The 14921-nt window shown below is 55.0% G+C and overlaps 2 protein-coding genes across 3 annotated transcripts; both read right to left on the minus strand.

The window, feature by feature from the left end:
* Positions 1-741: 741 nt before the first annotated feature.
* On the minus strand, positions 742-7315 carry Dok3 (docking protein 3). Of its 2 annotated transcripts, none has more exons than XM_042278537.2 (6): positions 6952-7315; positions 5463-5541; positions 4289-4594; positions 1992-2088; positions 1729-1901; positions 742-1624 (listed from the first exon to the last, which is right to left on the minus strand). In XM_042278537.2, exons 1-6 carry the CDS (start codon positions 6987-6989, stop codon positions 935-937), a joined length of 1383 nt encoding a protein of 460 aa, XP_042134471.1. In that variant the 5' UTR covers positions 6990-7315; the 3' UTR covers positions 742-934. The 2 variants fall into 2 exon arrangements, with proteins under 2 accessions (XP_042134471.1, XP_042134473.1); XM_042278539.2 differs by having other exon boundaries at positions 6228-7315.
* Positions 7316-7456: 141 nt separating this feature from the next.
* Positions 7457-13221, minus strand: Ddx41 (DEAD-box helicase 41). The gene is made up of 17 exons (XM_006976784.4): positions 13060-13221; positions 12874-12984; positions 12444-12603; positions 12288-12362; positions 12098-12158; positions 11849-11985; positions 11106-11178; positions 10836-10989; positions 10622-10758; positions 9677-9839; positions 9119-9250; positions 8814-8885; positions 8616-8712; positions 8328-8477; positions 8170-8241; positions 7947-8057; positions 7457-7776 (listed from the first exon to the last, which is right to left on the minus strand). The coding sequence occupies exons 1-17, from the start codon at positions 13084-13086 to the stop codon at positions 7640-7642; spliced, it is 1869 nt and encodes a 622-aa protein (XP_006976846.1). The 5' UTR covers positions 13087-13221; the 3' UTR covers positions 7457-7639.
* Positions 13222-14921: the final 1700 nt, after the last annotated feature.

Consider the following 14921-nt stretch of genomic DNA (forward strand, 5'->3'; position numbering starts at 1 on the left):
TGTGTCTGTGTGTAAGATTGAACCCAGGGTTTACCTCATACTAGGTAGGTCTTGTACCACTGAGCTCTGCCTCCGGTCCCACAGGACTTTATTTTTTAATTTTTATTGCTTCTTTATAGTTGGTAAAGCAGGCAGAGGTCTTCAGGTGTGTCTGCAAACTGGCTGAGTTCCACTAGGCCCGAGTGTTTTGAATGTGTACCCTCTAGAGCCCTCGTCCTGTCCTTCCCCCCCACACCACTCCCACCTCTGCCTGTCGCCTCCTCCACAGCTTCCCTGCCTCGCTTTCCTCTATCCCCCCAGATCCAGCCTTCCTCTCGTTCCCTGCCAAGTCTGTTATCTCTTCAAGGATGACACCCAGTTTACTGCAGGGCAACAAGCAAGCACCTACTCTACCCCCTGAATGGCCCTCCGGAGCCTGGAAGTGCCAGGCTCCCGGCCTGCCTGGTTGTGCTTGCCCTTCTAACCCGGTGGAGGGCACTTCTGTCAACAGATCTCGTGTCTCCGATTGGCTGCCATTCCTGCTGCACAGAACCACACAGAGCCCAAACTACCTGTCTCCTGTCTGTCGGCTCAAGTGGGTTTCAGGCCAGTGGTGACTGAAGTCAGGCGCAGAACACTCAGTCTCCGGGCCCAGCATAAAGGCCTGGAGTTTGCTACAATGAACACAAGGGCCCTGTGTGCCAGTAGAGACCCAGGAGAAAGAGAGATAGTGTGGACTATGGGCCATAGGCAGAACCAAACGGGGGGCTGGTAGGCAAGCTTTATTATTGGTCGATCTGTACACTGTCCGCTGGGAGGGGGGAGGGCAGCGTGCGCCTTCTCCCCAGGCTGCCTGGCCTGTCCCTGTAGGTCACAGTAGACAGGGGATAGGTCTGAAGTTGCTCCCTCCAGTTCCTGGGAGATCACCTCTGTCCTGCTGCCACTGCACAGGCCTTCAGGGCCGGTCACAGGGAGCAGGGCCCTTCTTCCGTTCCCGAGTCAGCAGGGTCACCAGCTTGGCCTTAATGCCTGTCTGTGCACTGGAACGGACAGTTCCTCCAGCCTTGTCTAGCTCCAGCTCCAGCAGCCTCCGGTACTGGGCTTCCAGGTTGCTGTCCTGGGCCGAGCCCGGCCAACTCAGGTCCTCACTGTTGTGATAGATGGGGCTGGCCAGGGGGCTGTGGCCACCAGGAGGGCCCTCTTGGGACTCGGGACCCCCATTGGACAGCCCAGGACTGGCCTCCAGCATGCACAGGTTCTCATAGAGGTGCTCCCCAGTGGCTGTGGGCCTGCTGGTCTGCTTGCACACGGATGCATAGAGACTGGATACTGTTCCTTCTTGCGTGGGACTGAGCAGCAGTGGCAGGCTTTGGGGCCCAGGGTCAGTCATAGGCAGCTTTCTGGAAGTGGCCAGCTCAAATCCTGGGGCCACCTCCCGAAGCTCTCCAGGGGGCTCTAGGGAGGGCAGGGAGAGGGCCCGAGGCAGTGGGCAGGGTGGGGACGTGGCTAACTCTGGAAGCCGTTCCCGCTGGCGGGCAATGGCAGCGGCCACAGCTCCACATATGTCTGGGGCACGTGGACTACTGAAGGCAAAAAGGCCCTCGCCCGAGTCACAACGGCGGCCAGCCTCAAAAGAGAACACGCCCTGCACACAAGCGACACAGGCGGGTGTCAGTGGCCGAGGAGCCAGGACACGGACCACCTACCACCTTTCCCGACAGGGACCCGTCCCGCTGGTCAGCACCTCACCTTGTCAGAGCCGAACTTGCGCAGGAAACGGTAGGGCCAGCTGTAGCAGGCCTGGGGGCTGGAAGTCTCCCGAAGCTGAATGTCATCTTGGCCCAGCACCAGGAGGTAGGGTCCTTTCAGCTGGCAGCGGGTGGTGGCCTCTGTCCGCTGCACTACCACTGGGAACTCACTCACTGTACTCAGGAAGCAAGGACATTGCATCAGTTCTCAGGGACCACTGCTGGGGTGGGTGTGAGGCTGCCCGAGGGTGTCCCCTGAGTCACCTTCCTGCCAGGAGGAGTAGATAGAGTTTTCCTCCATGGGAACAAAGCCCCTTTTTGGAGTCTCAGCCTGTCCTGATCCGGAACATTCTCCGGTGCCCTGAGGAATAGATTTTAGTCAGCAGTTAGAGCCTGCCCGGTTCCTTCCCCCCACTCCTCCTATGGGGTCAGCGGGCAATAGCTTCCATGCACTGGTCCCGCTCTGCCTCCCACTCTGCAGGGGCAGCGATCCCCACTGGGCTCCCCAGTGCTGGTCCTGGAGCAAAGCCATCTCTGTAGGCTATTCCTAGTGCACCAAAGCACCAAGGGTGTCTCTGTAGCCCACGTGTGCGGCCAGGGGCTGGGCTGGCTTCCATAGGGCTCTGACAGCGTGGAGCAGGTCACCCCTGACCTTCCCTGACTCCCATCCCACAGCCAGTCCCGAGGTTCTTTCCGTTTCTGATTGCCCACCATAACTACCTTGACCCACGAGCACGGCCAAAGCCAAACCCCGCTTCCTTTCAACCCGTGCATGTCTTAATTTAAAAACAAGTGGTACAAGTCGACTTTACTGTTTTCCAAGTGGTTTACTTATTTTTATTTTATGTGCATTGGTGTTTTGTCTGTGTGAGGGTGTCAGGTCCCCTGGAACTGGAGTTACAGACAGCGGTGAGCTGCCATGTGGGTGCTGGGAATTGAACTCAGGTCCTCTGGAAGAACAGCCAGTGCTCTTAACTGTTGAGCCATCTCTCCAGTCCCCAACTTTACTATTTTAAGGTACCCAATTCAGTGGTTTTTAGTATATTCACCAGGTTGTGTAGTCATAGCAGCACCTAATTCCAGAACTTGTCATCACCACAGATGACAGTCCAGCGCCCATGAGCCGCCGCCGCTGCCCACTCCCCTCCCACGGTCCCGGCAACCATGCACCTGCATTCTGTCCGTATGGATTTGTTTGTTCTGGGTAGATCACACAAATTTAAAAAGCATATGTGCTACCTTTTGTGCTTAGCTTCTTTCACATTGTATTTTTTCTTTTTTTTTTTTTTTTGGTTTTTCGAGACAGGGTTTCTCTGTGTAGCTTTGGAGCCTTTCCTGGAGCTCACTTGGTAGCCCAGGCTGGCCTCGAACTCACAGAGATCCGCCTGCCTCTGCCTCCCGAGTGCTGGGATTAAAGGCGTGCGCCACCAACGCCCGGCCACATTGTATTTTTTCAAGGCTCCTTTTTTATTGTTTGTTTTTGAGACAGGGTCTCAAGTAGCCCAGGCTGGCCTGGAACTGGCCATGTCGCTAAGGACGACCTTGAATTGCTGAACCTTCTTCCTCCACCTTCCAAATGCTGGGGTTACAGGCCTGGGCCACCCTGTCCAAATTAAGGTTTTACTTACGTCTTCATCAGGGGATGGTCCTCTGTTGTCTCATCTCTTGGCAATGGTGGCTGCCATGAGCACTGGTGGTCACATTTTGCCTGAATACCTCTTTTCATTCTCTTGGTTGTACATGAATCAGGAGAATTACAGCCATATTGTAACTCCATGATTGGTTTTAAAAAACATTTATTACCTATTGCTATGTGTATGGGGGTTTTGCCTATATGTGTTTGTGTACTACATGTGTATAGTTCTCAGGGAGGCCAGAAGAGGGTGTCTGATCCCATGGGACTTACAATTTTGAGCTGCCAAGTGGGAATTGAACCTGGGTCCTCTGCAAGAGGAGCCAGTGCTCTAACCACTGAGCCATCTTGCCAGCTGCTCCATGATTCCTTTCTGAGGATCTACCAGGCTTGTTTGTTTTCCTATCATGAACTCTGCGTCTTCACAACCATTATCCCCTGGCTTTACTACTCCAGAGCCAGCCTTTCTGATCAGTCTAAAACCTCCAACCCACATGTGGCCCAAGATGGTTTCAAGAGGCTCTCACTGAATTTCCCAAATCCACTGACTTGTATGCCTTGGCTGCTGGCTGGCCCATTTCTGCTCTTTAAATCACCGTGTTTCCCTGCCCCAGGACCTTTGCCCGTGATACCAGTGTTATCAATATGTGTCAGTGTGTCTTAGACACCCTTCTCAAGCCTCTGCCTGATGAGTCCTCACCTGTCATTTCAGGGCTCAGGCCCACTGTCTCCTCCTTAGAGAGATCTCCTGATCTACCGTTTGATTTTCTAGCATGCATGGGGATCTGGAATTCATTCTGTGGGTTCTGAGCTGTTGCCCCGATTTGCCAGGTTTTGGCATGCTTACCAAGTGGCAGGGTCTAACTAAGCAAGGACATGAGGAAGAGGGCTGAGGTGGTTCCCCCAGGCCAGTTCACTTTGCACTCACCGGGAAGGCCAGCTGGCAGATGGGGCCCATCCATGACTGGCGGTGCTGGGCGGCCAGCAGGTGGCTTTGTTCAGTGGTGGTAATCAGGAAGGCACCAGTGTCCCTGGGACAACTCTCACAGTCCGCAGGCAGAACAGACACACAGTCAGCCAAGCGTATGACCCGACGTTCCCCTCGCCGGCCAGGCCCTGTGGCTCTGTCGCTTGCTGGCCCCAGGCCACCATCACGAACATCCCAGCTTTCCAGCCGAGCTACGCCTGATGGGCCTCCTGCATACAGCAGAGCCCACACTTTGCGCCAGTATTTCTGTAAAGAAGAAGACCCTTGGCAAGAAGGCTCCCCCTGCCACTTGGCTCTGTACAAGCTGCTGAGCAACTGGCCGCCTGGCTTCTGCCTCCCTAAGACTGTGGAAGGAGGAGGCCTTGTTAGGGAAAAGGTAAGCAGGAAGAAGTCTGTATTTAGGGTTGGTCAGCTCTGAGTTCAAATCCCACCCTGCCCTTTTCTGAATGACCCCATAGCAATAGCATGCTTCTCTCTCAAGGCCATGAGAATGTGAGCCTGGGACTTCGTCTGGATTGTCTGCAAATCTAGTGGTTGGAGCAGGCCAACTGACATGGCTGTTATGCTATCTACTGCCACCCCCCAACCAGAAAGGGCACTTAGGCCGGGGCTGGGTGCGGTGGGAAGGAGGCCTCAGCTTCATGCTGGTAAGGAAGGAAACATGCAAATGATATCTAGCAAAGGAAACAGTTTTTCTACCCAGGGAGCAGCTGCAGCTAACTGTGGGCGTACAGTCTGATGCTCAAGAAGGAAAACGGACCCCAGCCCCTTTCCTCCCCAGCATCTGGAAGGAGACCCAGTCTTTGTCTGCAGGCTGCTGCTCCATCCTTGGAAGGCTCCTGCCACTCAGGCCTTGACCTTCTCCAGGAGCTTTGGAGCCATCACACACACAGGTTTTGATTAAGACCCTTCCATAGTCTTAGCATCTCTACAGCTCTCTGGGGCAGTCTTAAGGGATGCTTCAGCCCTCATCTCAGGCCAAGAACCTCCATTCCCAAATCCCCAGGTTTCAGCCCACCCAGATTCCTTTCCCAGTTCTCTCAGGTCTAGACAGGCTATCTAGCTGAGCAGAGGTTTCTCTCTCTGCCCGTGGCTGGCAGCCTGAGGTCCCCACCTTGCCAAACTTCACGTGCTGCTGGTATAGGATGCCGTCCTTGACAGGGGTCTCCAGAGACTCCATGGCCACGGCTGTTCTGAAGATCCGAGGAGACCGGTGACAGGCTGGACAGGAACTCCTCTCACTTCCCCTTCTAGCCACTTCCCCCTCCCTCTGTCCAGAGACAGCTGCAGGGCCAGGGGGAGGGGAGCCTGGTCTTCACTGAAGGGATAGTAGTCAGGACCAATCTCTCTCTTAGGGTTCTGGCTGTTCCAGGACCACACCTGCCTACTGGGAGCTTGAGGCCACTGGGGGGCCACTGCCTCTTGCGCATGCACCTGGATCAGCTGGTCCTGAGTGTCTGACCACAGGATGGGTGAGTCACGAGCTCTGAACCCTCCCCCACCCCCAGGCGGCTGTGCACCCCGAGGATGGGAACTGTACAGCCCTGGCCCTATCCTTGGACCCTCCCCTCCCCTCTCCAGATTGCTGAACTCCTGGCTGCCATTCTGAGGCCTACACGCCTCTCTAGCAGGATCAATCCAGGGCCTTGGGTATGCTAAGGCAATTGCTCTGCCACTGAGCTACACTCCCAGCCCCAACAGAAATATTCCTAAAGTTCACTTTCTCTTCTCCATCCTTACCCGACCTGGGCCCACCCTGGCTGTCCACCAACCCCATTATTCCCTTCCAGTCTAGTCTGGGCCATTCCACCCTGTGTGCTCTTGCCTTGACTTCCTGAGCTGTGTTTCTTCAGATCAGTCCCTTCTGGGTTACCCTTACCACTGCTCTTCCTGCCCAGCTGGCTGCTTCTTCCTGGAGGCCCTCCCTGACCACTCTTCAAGGTCAGAGACTGAAGCAGCCCCACAGCACGTCCATCAGGCGGCAGTCCACAAGGGCTCCAGCCAGGCGTACTGCCTGTCACACTGAGTGTGGGTGGCAGGTCCCCAGGGTGCTCCCCAGGGAGGTCACATGCTCCTTACAGCTTTGCTTCCTGCCCAGTGTCGTCCCCCCCACCCAGCCTTGCTGGAGCCCTCTGTTGGGGCTGTGCATGAGTATGAATTATGGGAAGTATCTTGTCACTCATGTAATGTCACGTTGGGAAAGAATGCTGTAACCAGACTGAGAAATGCTCTTTAGGGGTCACACCGTAGACATGGAAATACATTCAAGGGGCCTTTTGGTTCCTGGCTCTTGCCCACTATGGTCCAGGCGGCTCCAAGCTTACACAGCCCGATCCTATCCTTTGCATTCTCACTGACATTTCAACAATGAGGAAATTAAGGCTCAGATATGTTAAGTAACTTGCTGGAGGCCACACACTAAGTGACAAACATGGGTTGAGCAACTGCTGTCTGCTGAATCAGCATATGTCTTACAATGTCCTGGCGCAGAGAAGCCGAGATGCCTGGCGACTGCTGTGCACTTCTTTGCCCCCTCTTGCTGCAGGGTCAAGTTCTGGTTGGTGGGCTAGGCTACAACAGGCATCTGCATGTAAGACTCTTACCTGTGGCTCCCAGTCAGGGCAGCATCTGCCTGGCTCATTTCTGTCCTTACAGCCCAGAAGAGAGTGGGGTGGGGCAAGGCAGAGGGAGAGGGTGTCTGTGGCCGGAATGGCAGTTCTGTGGCATCTACCACTTCCTCAGCAGATGGAGCCAAGGATTTCCGACTGGGCGGCTGCACAGGCAGGGAGGGGTAGCCAAAGAGGCTTCAGAGGCCCTGGCACAATCACGGGAAGAGGGAGACGAGCAGCAGGGTCAGAGGGCAGAGAGACCAGGGACCCAGCCATGACCCCAACTGTGGCTCCTCTGAGCTATTGGGCATTCCTGACCAGATGCCCCAAGCCCCGAGATGGGCACACCAGTCAGTCAGTCAGTCAGTCCCTTCTATAGCAGGCTGGCAACTCTGGGAGACGTTGATGTCTTGCCTCAGGGTGGTATTGGAGCAGAGGGTGAGGCTTGTTCGGGAACTGGGGGACAGGTGGGTGAGAAAGAGGAAGAGCTGGTCTGAGATAGAGGGGACTGTGCTTTAATGGCAGCTGGGGAAGGAGAAGAAAAATAGTAATTCTGGGGGGCACTGGGATGGCCCAGGCCAGCTGGGCCAAGGGGGCTGGCTTCTTGTCTTGAGGGCTGGTGTATGCATGGCTGGAGTCTTGCGACTGATGCCTCTTGAGGAGAAGAGGGAAGAGAGACGGCTCAGAAGTCCATGGAGCTGTGGGCCAGGTAGTCCTTGCGGCCAATATTGCTGACCTGCTTGGTCTGCATGGCTTCGAGTTTGGGGCAGTCAGTGATCCGATGGCCAAGGCCTCCACAGAAGGCACAGCCACGCTCTCCTGGGAGTGGAGAGAAGGGTCAGCAAGGTCATAGGACCAAGTTTCAGGCCCTAGATCTTGACCCCAGGCTGGCCCTACCAGCCTGGGCTGGTTTCCTGGCATTTCAGTCTATTTGCCTTACCAGCCCCAAGCCGCCCAGCTGTACACTGGAGACGGGGCTCAACACTTACCTCCAATGTCCAGCATGGACTCATCCCCACAGTGCAGCACTTGTAGAACAGGCGGGACCTTCTGCTTGGCCTCCAGCAGCAAGGCTTTGAGGTCCATGAGCACTGACTCATCTAAGGAAGAGGGAGAATGGGCACCATCAGGCTCCGTCCTGGAGCTCCATCCTGGATAGCGACATGTGGAGGACCCAGGGTGGAGCCAAGGTAGCTATGGAGACAGACTCACCACAGGCCTTGTTGATGAAGGTGGTGGCAATGCCCGTGTTTCCTGAACGCCCAGTGCGGCCAATTCGGTGCACTGCAATGAAAGGAACCGCTTCTAGCCCGCTACCCGGACGCCTGGTCCCCGTCCTGTCCAGCCCATCAGTATCACAAGCTCCCTACCATAGTTCTCGATTTCCTCAGGCATGTCATAATTGATGACGTGCTGGATGGCAGGAAAGTCCAGGCCTTTGGAGGCCACATCTGTGGCCACTAAGACATCCTTTTTACCTTCCCGGAATGCCTCGATGGCCTTGGTCCGCTCTTCCTGGTCTAGGGTGGATAACGTATATGTCAGAACTATAGTAGGAATGTTGGGAGTAGCACACGCTGGCCGGGCAGGGGCAGGGAATGGGAAGGAAGGGAGCTGTCACAGCAGCAGGTCTATGCCAATGTAGTGACTATCCTGACCTTTGCCCCCATGAATGGCCACAGCCTCCACCCCCTTGAGCAAGAGGTATTCATGAATGGCATCCACATCTGCTTTCTTCTCAGCAAAGATGAGCACCTGCCCAAAAAGGTCAACTCTAGTCAGAGGGCATCATACCGCATCCCCCACCATTACCTCGTCCTGAGAAGCCTGGGACCAGCTAGTCCAGCTGTACTCACAGGAGGGGGTGTCTTCTGCAAGCACTCGAGCAGGTACACCATCTTGGCTTCCTCCTTCACATATTCCACCTCCTGCCACCACAGGGGTCAAGTCAGGTGATCTAGGTTAGTCATAGCCCTGACACTGCAGCTGGGCTCCCAGTGTGGGGTAGCTGACCTGGTAGCCTCTTGCCACTGAGGGCTGGGCAGCCTAAGAATGGCCTTGGCTAAAGGTCACAAGGTGGACTCTTCAGTTAGCATCAGGGGAGCGTGGCTAGCTTTAGCCTGTACTGGTAAGACTCTGCCCATTAGGAGTGCCCGCCTACCTGGATGACATCCAGGCTGGCTGCTCCAGCACGTCCCACATTGATGGTGACAGGCTTTACCAGGGCACTCTTAGCAAAGTTCTGAATCTTCTTAGGCATAGTGGCACTGAAGAGCAGAGTCTGTCGCTGGCCCTGAGGAAGGGTGAGGACTGGGGCTAAGGCAGATGGTTCTCAACCTGTGGGTCGTGATCCCTTTGTGGGTCCCCTATCAGATATCCTACATATCAGATATTTACATTATAATTTGTAACAGTAGCAAACTTGTAGTTATGAAGTAGCAACAAAAATAACTTTGGTTGGGGGTCACCACAACACAAGGAACTGTATTAAGGAGTTGCAGAATTAGGAAGGTTGAGAATCACCGAGCTATGCAGGGGTATGCAGGGGTAGATGGAGGGTAAAGGGGGGTGGGGTCTGAGGATGTTGAGTAGCTGAGACACAGACCCTGAAAAGCAGAGAGCCTCTGCAGGTCAGGATGGAGTGTGCGAGTATGTACACATCTGCGCAGGAGTGCCTGAGGGAGGCAGGGGTCGGCAGGGGTCGGCAGGGGTCGGGCACCTTGAAGTAGGAGAAGATGGTCCGGATGTCACCCTCAAAGCCCATGTCGATCATGCGGTCAGCCTCATCCAGGGCCAGGTAGCGACAGATGTCCAAACTGACCATTTTCTTCTGCAGCAAATCCATGAGGCGTCCAGGTGTGGCCACCATCATGTGCACACCACTGAGAACAAAGAGAAATCCCGAGGTCTGGGCTACCTGGCTCTCCCTGTCACCTCCCAGAGGCTACCCCTCGCCTTCTGCTTTGGCCGTTTCCCTCCCTGCCTCTCAGCACTTCCCCGTGCTGCCCTATATGCAGCACATGCTGCTTGTTTGGGAGGGAGGGACTGCACCTTCCTGGCGGGCACTTATCCTGACCACCTTCCCCAAGAAGGCTGTCCTGAGCCTCTCAGGGGAGCCCTGGTCCCTGTGTCCCTCTGTCGGCCTTGCTGGGCTCCCTTTCCTGATAAGGTGACTTTATCTTTTCTGTGTCTGCATCTTCCCTGAGCGAGCGAGCCTGTGGACACCTCAGACACAGGGATGGGTTCTAGTATGACTACGGTCCCAGGGCCTGGTCCAGAATGCTGCACACGGCGGCTGGGGATTGTACAACTACTACAGAGGTGCACTGGGGTCTGGCCCCACATCAGTACCTTAGTGAGTAGCTCTGAGTTTTCTGGACACCCTAGGTTTCAATCTGTGAGCGTTCTGCCTGGACTGCCCCGCTGCAAAATTCAAATGGCACCTTCCCTGCCAAGTCTTGACTTCTTACATCCCAGAGAGTGGGACATCCCATCTACCACATTCCCACGATACCCAGCCACATCCTTCCATCTCACCCCAACCTGTCTTCCCTCAAGGGCTGGACTCAGAGCTCTGTGAGGATTATGCAGAAGGTAAACTAAGAGTTCTTTTGCTTCTCGGGGAACTCTGGGAATGCCTGTGGGACGGGGTGTTTGTACATACTGTCGGATGGTCTCCATCTGCTCTTTCACTGACATTCCCCCGATGCAGAGAGCACAGCGCAGGAGGGGTGAGCTGTCCTCCTGCAGCAGACGGCAGTAATACTCCAGGATGCCATGGGTCTGCCGGGCCAGCTCTCGCTACAGGCACAGAGACAAGGCTGGTACCAGAAGTCATCCCCAGGCCTTATCTTGACCCCCAGGCTAGCCTATCTTACTGAGGGGCAGATGATGAGTCCATAAGGCCCTTCACGCTTGGAGAAAGGCAACCGCTTCTCTTGTTCCAGGCAGAACATGATGACAGGCAGCGTGAACACCAGTGTCTTGCCTGACCCCGTGAAGGCAATGCCAATCATGTCCCGACCGGACAGACTGTTGGGAGAGGAGAGCTTTAGGACTGGGCCCAGCAGAAGACAGCTGGACAAATGGGCACCGCTTCTCTGCTCTTCCCTTCCCTCAAGGACCCCATGCCCACAGCCCATACTTACATGGTAGGGATGCCCTGGATCTGAATAGGTGTTGGGTGGAGGATGCCCTTTTTTTTTAGGCCTCGAAGGATGGCTGTAAAAAATAATGGGTATTTAATTAGAGCCCTGGATCCTGTAAAATTAGCTCTTCCCTATAAGTTGCAAATCATGAAACAGGCTTGAAGACAGGAAACAGCGGGTCAATGCCCAGTGGCTGACTGGGGCCACATCTATCTAAGCCTAACATAACGTTTTCACTAAAGCTCTACCTAAGCAGAAGACTGAACATATACAGCTGAGGCATCTGCAAACAGGCCTAAAGAAACCCTTTCTCTAGCCAGGACTGGTATGCACACCTGTAACCCTGAAGCTGGGAGGCACAGCTAGGTAAATCTCTGAGTCTGAGGAAAGCCTGCCCGTATCAAGTTCTGGGACAACTAGGACTCCATAATGACATCTGGTTTCAAACCTACCCACCTTCTCACCTCCACACAGGGCATGGGAGGTCATGCCTACAATGTTAGCACTAGCATTCAGTTGGGATAAAGTAGGACTGCTTTGAATCTGAGGAGGTCAGCCTGGGCTGCAGAGTGAGATCCTGTCTCAAAAGAACATCCCCCCCAAAACTGACCACCACCACCACCACCCACAAAGTGAAATCCCATCTCAAACCTTCCATCCCCACTGCTGGTTCAGCTGGGGCTGGGACACAATCTCAGAGAGGCATGATTATAAAAGCATGGCATCTCCCCTCCCCTGCGTACCGGCGGGAAACTTCATTTCCTTGAAACTCTTGATGGGTGGTGGGATACCATCTCCTTCTACCAGGATGTGGTACTTCTTCCGAACTCGGTCATGGCGCTCTTCAGACATGCTCAGGACATAACGTGGGGGTGTCCAACTACGGGTAGGCAGCGCACAGGAGAGGTCAGCACGGGCTCTTAGTACGGCTGGGCACCAGGGTATCACTGCCAGTCTTCAGCCACACACATACGTTGACTGGCAAGACATACCTGGTTTTGATTGGATCATCATATGTGATGCCTTTGGCCATTTCCTTCACTGACATCAAAGCTGAGGAGACAGACATAGCTCAATGGGGCTCCTGCTTCCCAAAAGCCAGACCCCCTGGGACACAACCTGCTTGAGGTTGGGAGGAGGTAGCTCAGCCCACATCCTCTTTGCACCAGCTATAATCATTACCTCGGCCTTCAGCCACACTCTCCAGAATCTTTTCTTCTTCCTTCAGTTGCTTTTCCTTGGCCGACTCCTTGCGCGCTGACAAAAGAAGCCAAAGATGTCAGAGAGAGAGGAGCGCTGCGGCCCAGGCTCAGCCTCTCTCCTTCCTGCTCAGCCCACCTTCAGCCTTCTCTTTGAGGTGCTGGTGCTGATCCAGGAGGCTGACATTGGACTGAGGGCCCAGCGGGATGTCGTCCTCATCTCCTCGGGGCTCACTGCCACTGTCCTGCTGCTCTTCCTCCGCAGCTCCCTTGCGTCTTCGCTGCAGCAGCTTCTGGAGCTGAGGTCCCACCAGTGTCCCTCAGAGTCAAGCCCAAGACTCGGTAGGTGGGGGGCATAGCACCGGGATGGTCGGCGCCGGGACCCTGGCTTTCTCCGGAAGGGGGGGTCGTGTGCGCTGAAGCGCACGTCTGTCCGGAGCTCAGCTAGGTCCCCAGTCCCTCATCTGCCTCAGAACCGCGCCCCCAGGTACTACTCGGGCTCCCCGATGGCCCCTCCCGCTGGCGGCCGGGGACACGCCCCCGTGGCCCCCAGGAATGCCGCCCCTCACCAGTAGCTGCCGGCGCTGGCGCAACGGCACATAGGGAACGTAGTCCTCGTCGTCTTCATCCTCGTCCTCGGAGCGGCTCCCTCCCGCGGCCGCCTCGTCCGCGCGAGCCCGCTGCAGAGACCCAAGTCAGCCCGCGGCCCCTCCCCCTTCGCGCTCCCCCTCGCGTGGACCCGGCCTCACTCCCACCTTTCGCTCGGGTTCCGACTCCTCCATCTTTGGCCGCGCACATGCGCAATGCCAGGGCAAAAAAAACCACGCCTCATCTGAGCTCCAATCAGATGGAGAAAAACTGTAGTCGTCGCCTAGCAACGCCCTGAGCGCCGGATCGCGTGTTGGGACAAACTTTCTTCAGCGCTTTTGTGGGCGGGTACCAGAGCTTATTGACAGTGTCTGGCAAAGCTTTGTGGGTAACGGAGGACTTGAAGCATGCGCAGAAGACTCAACACGTGTGATGAAAGGATGAACTCGTTGAGCAACAGCCAACAGCAAGGCGTTCTTCCCCGCACCCTGCCTGGGTGTGTGTGTGGGGGGGTGGGGGGAATGCTGCGCCCTCTGGTGGCCAAGAGCCCCAGCCTTGCAAGAGGGTTTCCCGGGCTGCCGAGGCCAGGAGTCGCCGCGAGTAGGGGACTCCTCATCTGCATGAGGTAACGCCTCTGTCCCAAGGGTCAGAAGTAAAGTAATGGTCACGGTGGGTTTTTGGGTTTTTGTTTGTTTGTTTGTTTTGTTTTCTCTGTGTAGCTTTGGCACCTGTCCTGGAACTCACTTTGTAGACCAGGCTGGCCTCGAACTCACAGAGATCCGCTTGCCTCTGCCTCCTGAGCGCAGGGGTTAAAGGTGTGCGCCACCACCGCCATGCAGTGTTTTTTAACCGAGGCCCTCCCTGTATGTGTAAATGACATAAATCTGAGTGACCACCTGGGAAACTAGACATAGCTGATTGGAGACACCGCTCTGGGCTTCTGCGGAAGTGAGGAATCACCACCAGGAGAACAGGAAGGAGGCTGAGTGTGTACAGCAAGTACAAATTCTTCAGGGCACAGAGATCTCCGTGGCTGGAGGGAGGGAGGGAGGGTGAAAAGAAGTCTGGACTTAGGTTGTCAGAGTCCAGATCCACTTTACGGAAGGACAGCAGTGGTGCTGGCCGCCCCTTTGTAAGCCTGTATCTGTACAGCAGCATTGATCACCATGCGGTAGTGCCAAAGAGGGAGCGGAGGACAGGCCACAGAGAAGACAGAACCTATTGACTTGCTTTGAGTAACTTGTGATCTTCCTGCCTCAACCCCAGGAGTGCTGGGATGGTATATGCCACAATACCTAGCATGGAATCATCACAAGGGCAATGCAAATCGATTTTTATGATATTCATAGCAAATGGCTTTTCTTGTAGGATGCAAAGGATGAGCAGGAATTGAAAGAAAAAAACCAAAGCCAAAGCACACATCTTTTTTTTGTTTTTTCGAGACAGGGTTTCTCTGTGTAGTTTTGGTGCCTGTCCTGGATCTCGCTTTGTAGACCATGCTGGCTTCGAATTCACAGAGATCTGCCTGATTCTGCCTCCCGAGTGCTGGGATTAAAGGCGTGTGGTGCCGCCACTGCCGCCACCACCACCCGGCAAAATGTGTAGCCCAGGCTGGCCTTGAACTCGTGATCCTCCTGCCTCCGCCTACTGGTGTGGACTACCACAACCGGCATGCAGTGGCACACACCTTTAATCTCAACACTTAGCAAGGCAGAGCAGGAAGATCTCTAAGTTTGACTACATAGTGAGAACTTACCTTAAGGAAAACAAAACAAAACAACCTCTCCCATCCCGGAATTCATAAAGGAAGAGTAATTATGGAAGAGGGGAATGTGAGCGGAAGCTAGAACTAAGGCCACAACCTCACTGGTGACTGCATCTGCTTGGAGCTAGTGCCAAATGCCAAAGACAGACGTCTTTGTAGGTACTTGACCAGACCTTCATTTGCGGCACAACTGGAATTTTAGATAGCTGTTCAAAGTGTGAGAAACACAGCTAACAAACACAGAGAAAGGCTTCACCTGCTGTC

Source organism: Peromyscus maniculatus, chromosome 5, assembly GCF_049852395.1.
Source record: "Peromyscus maniculatus bairdii isolate BWxNUB_F1_BW_parent chromosome 5, HU_Pman_BW_mat_3.1, whole genome shotgun sequence".
Classification (NCBI taxonomy): domain Eukaryota; kingdom Metazoa; phylum Chordata; class Mammalia; order Rodentia; family Cricetidae; genus Peromyscus; species Peromyscus maniculatus.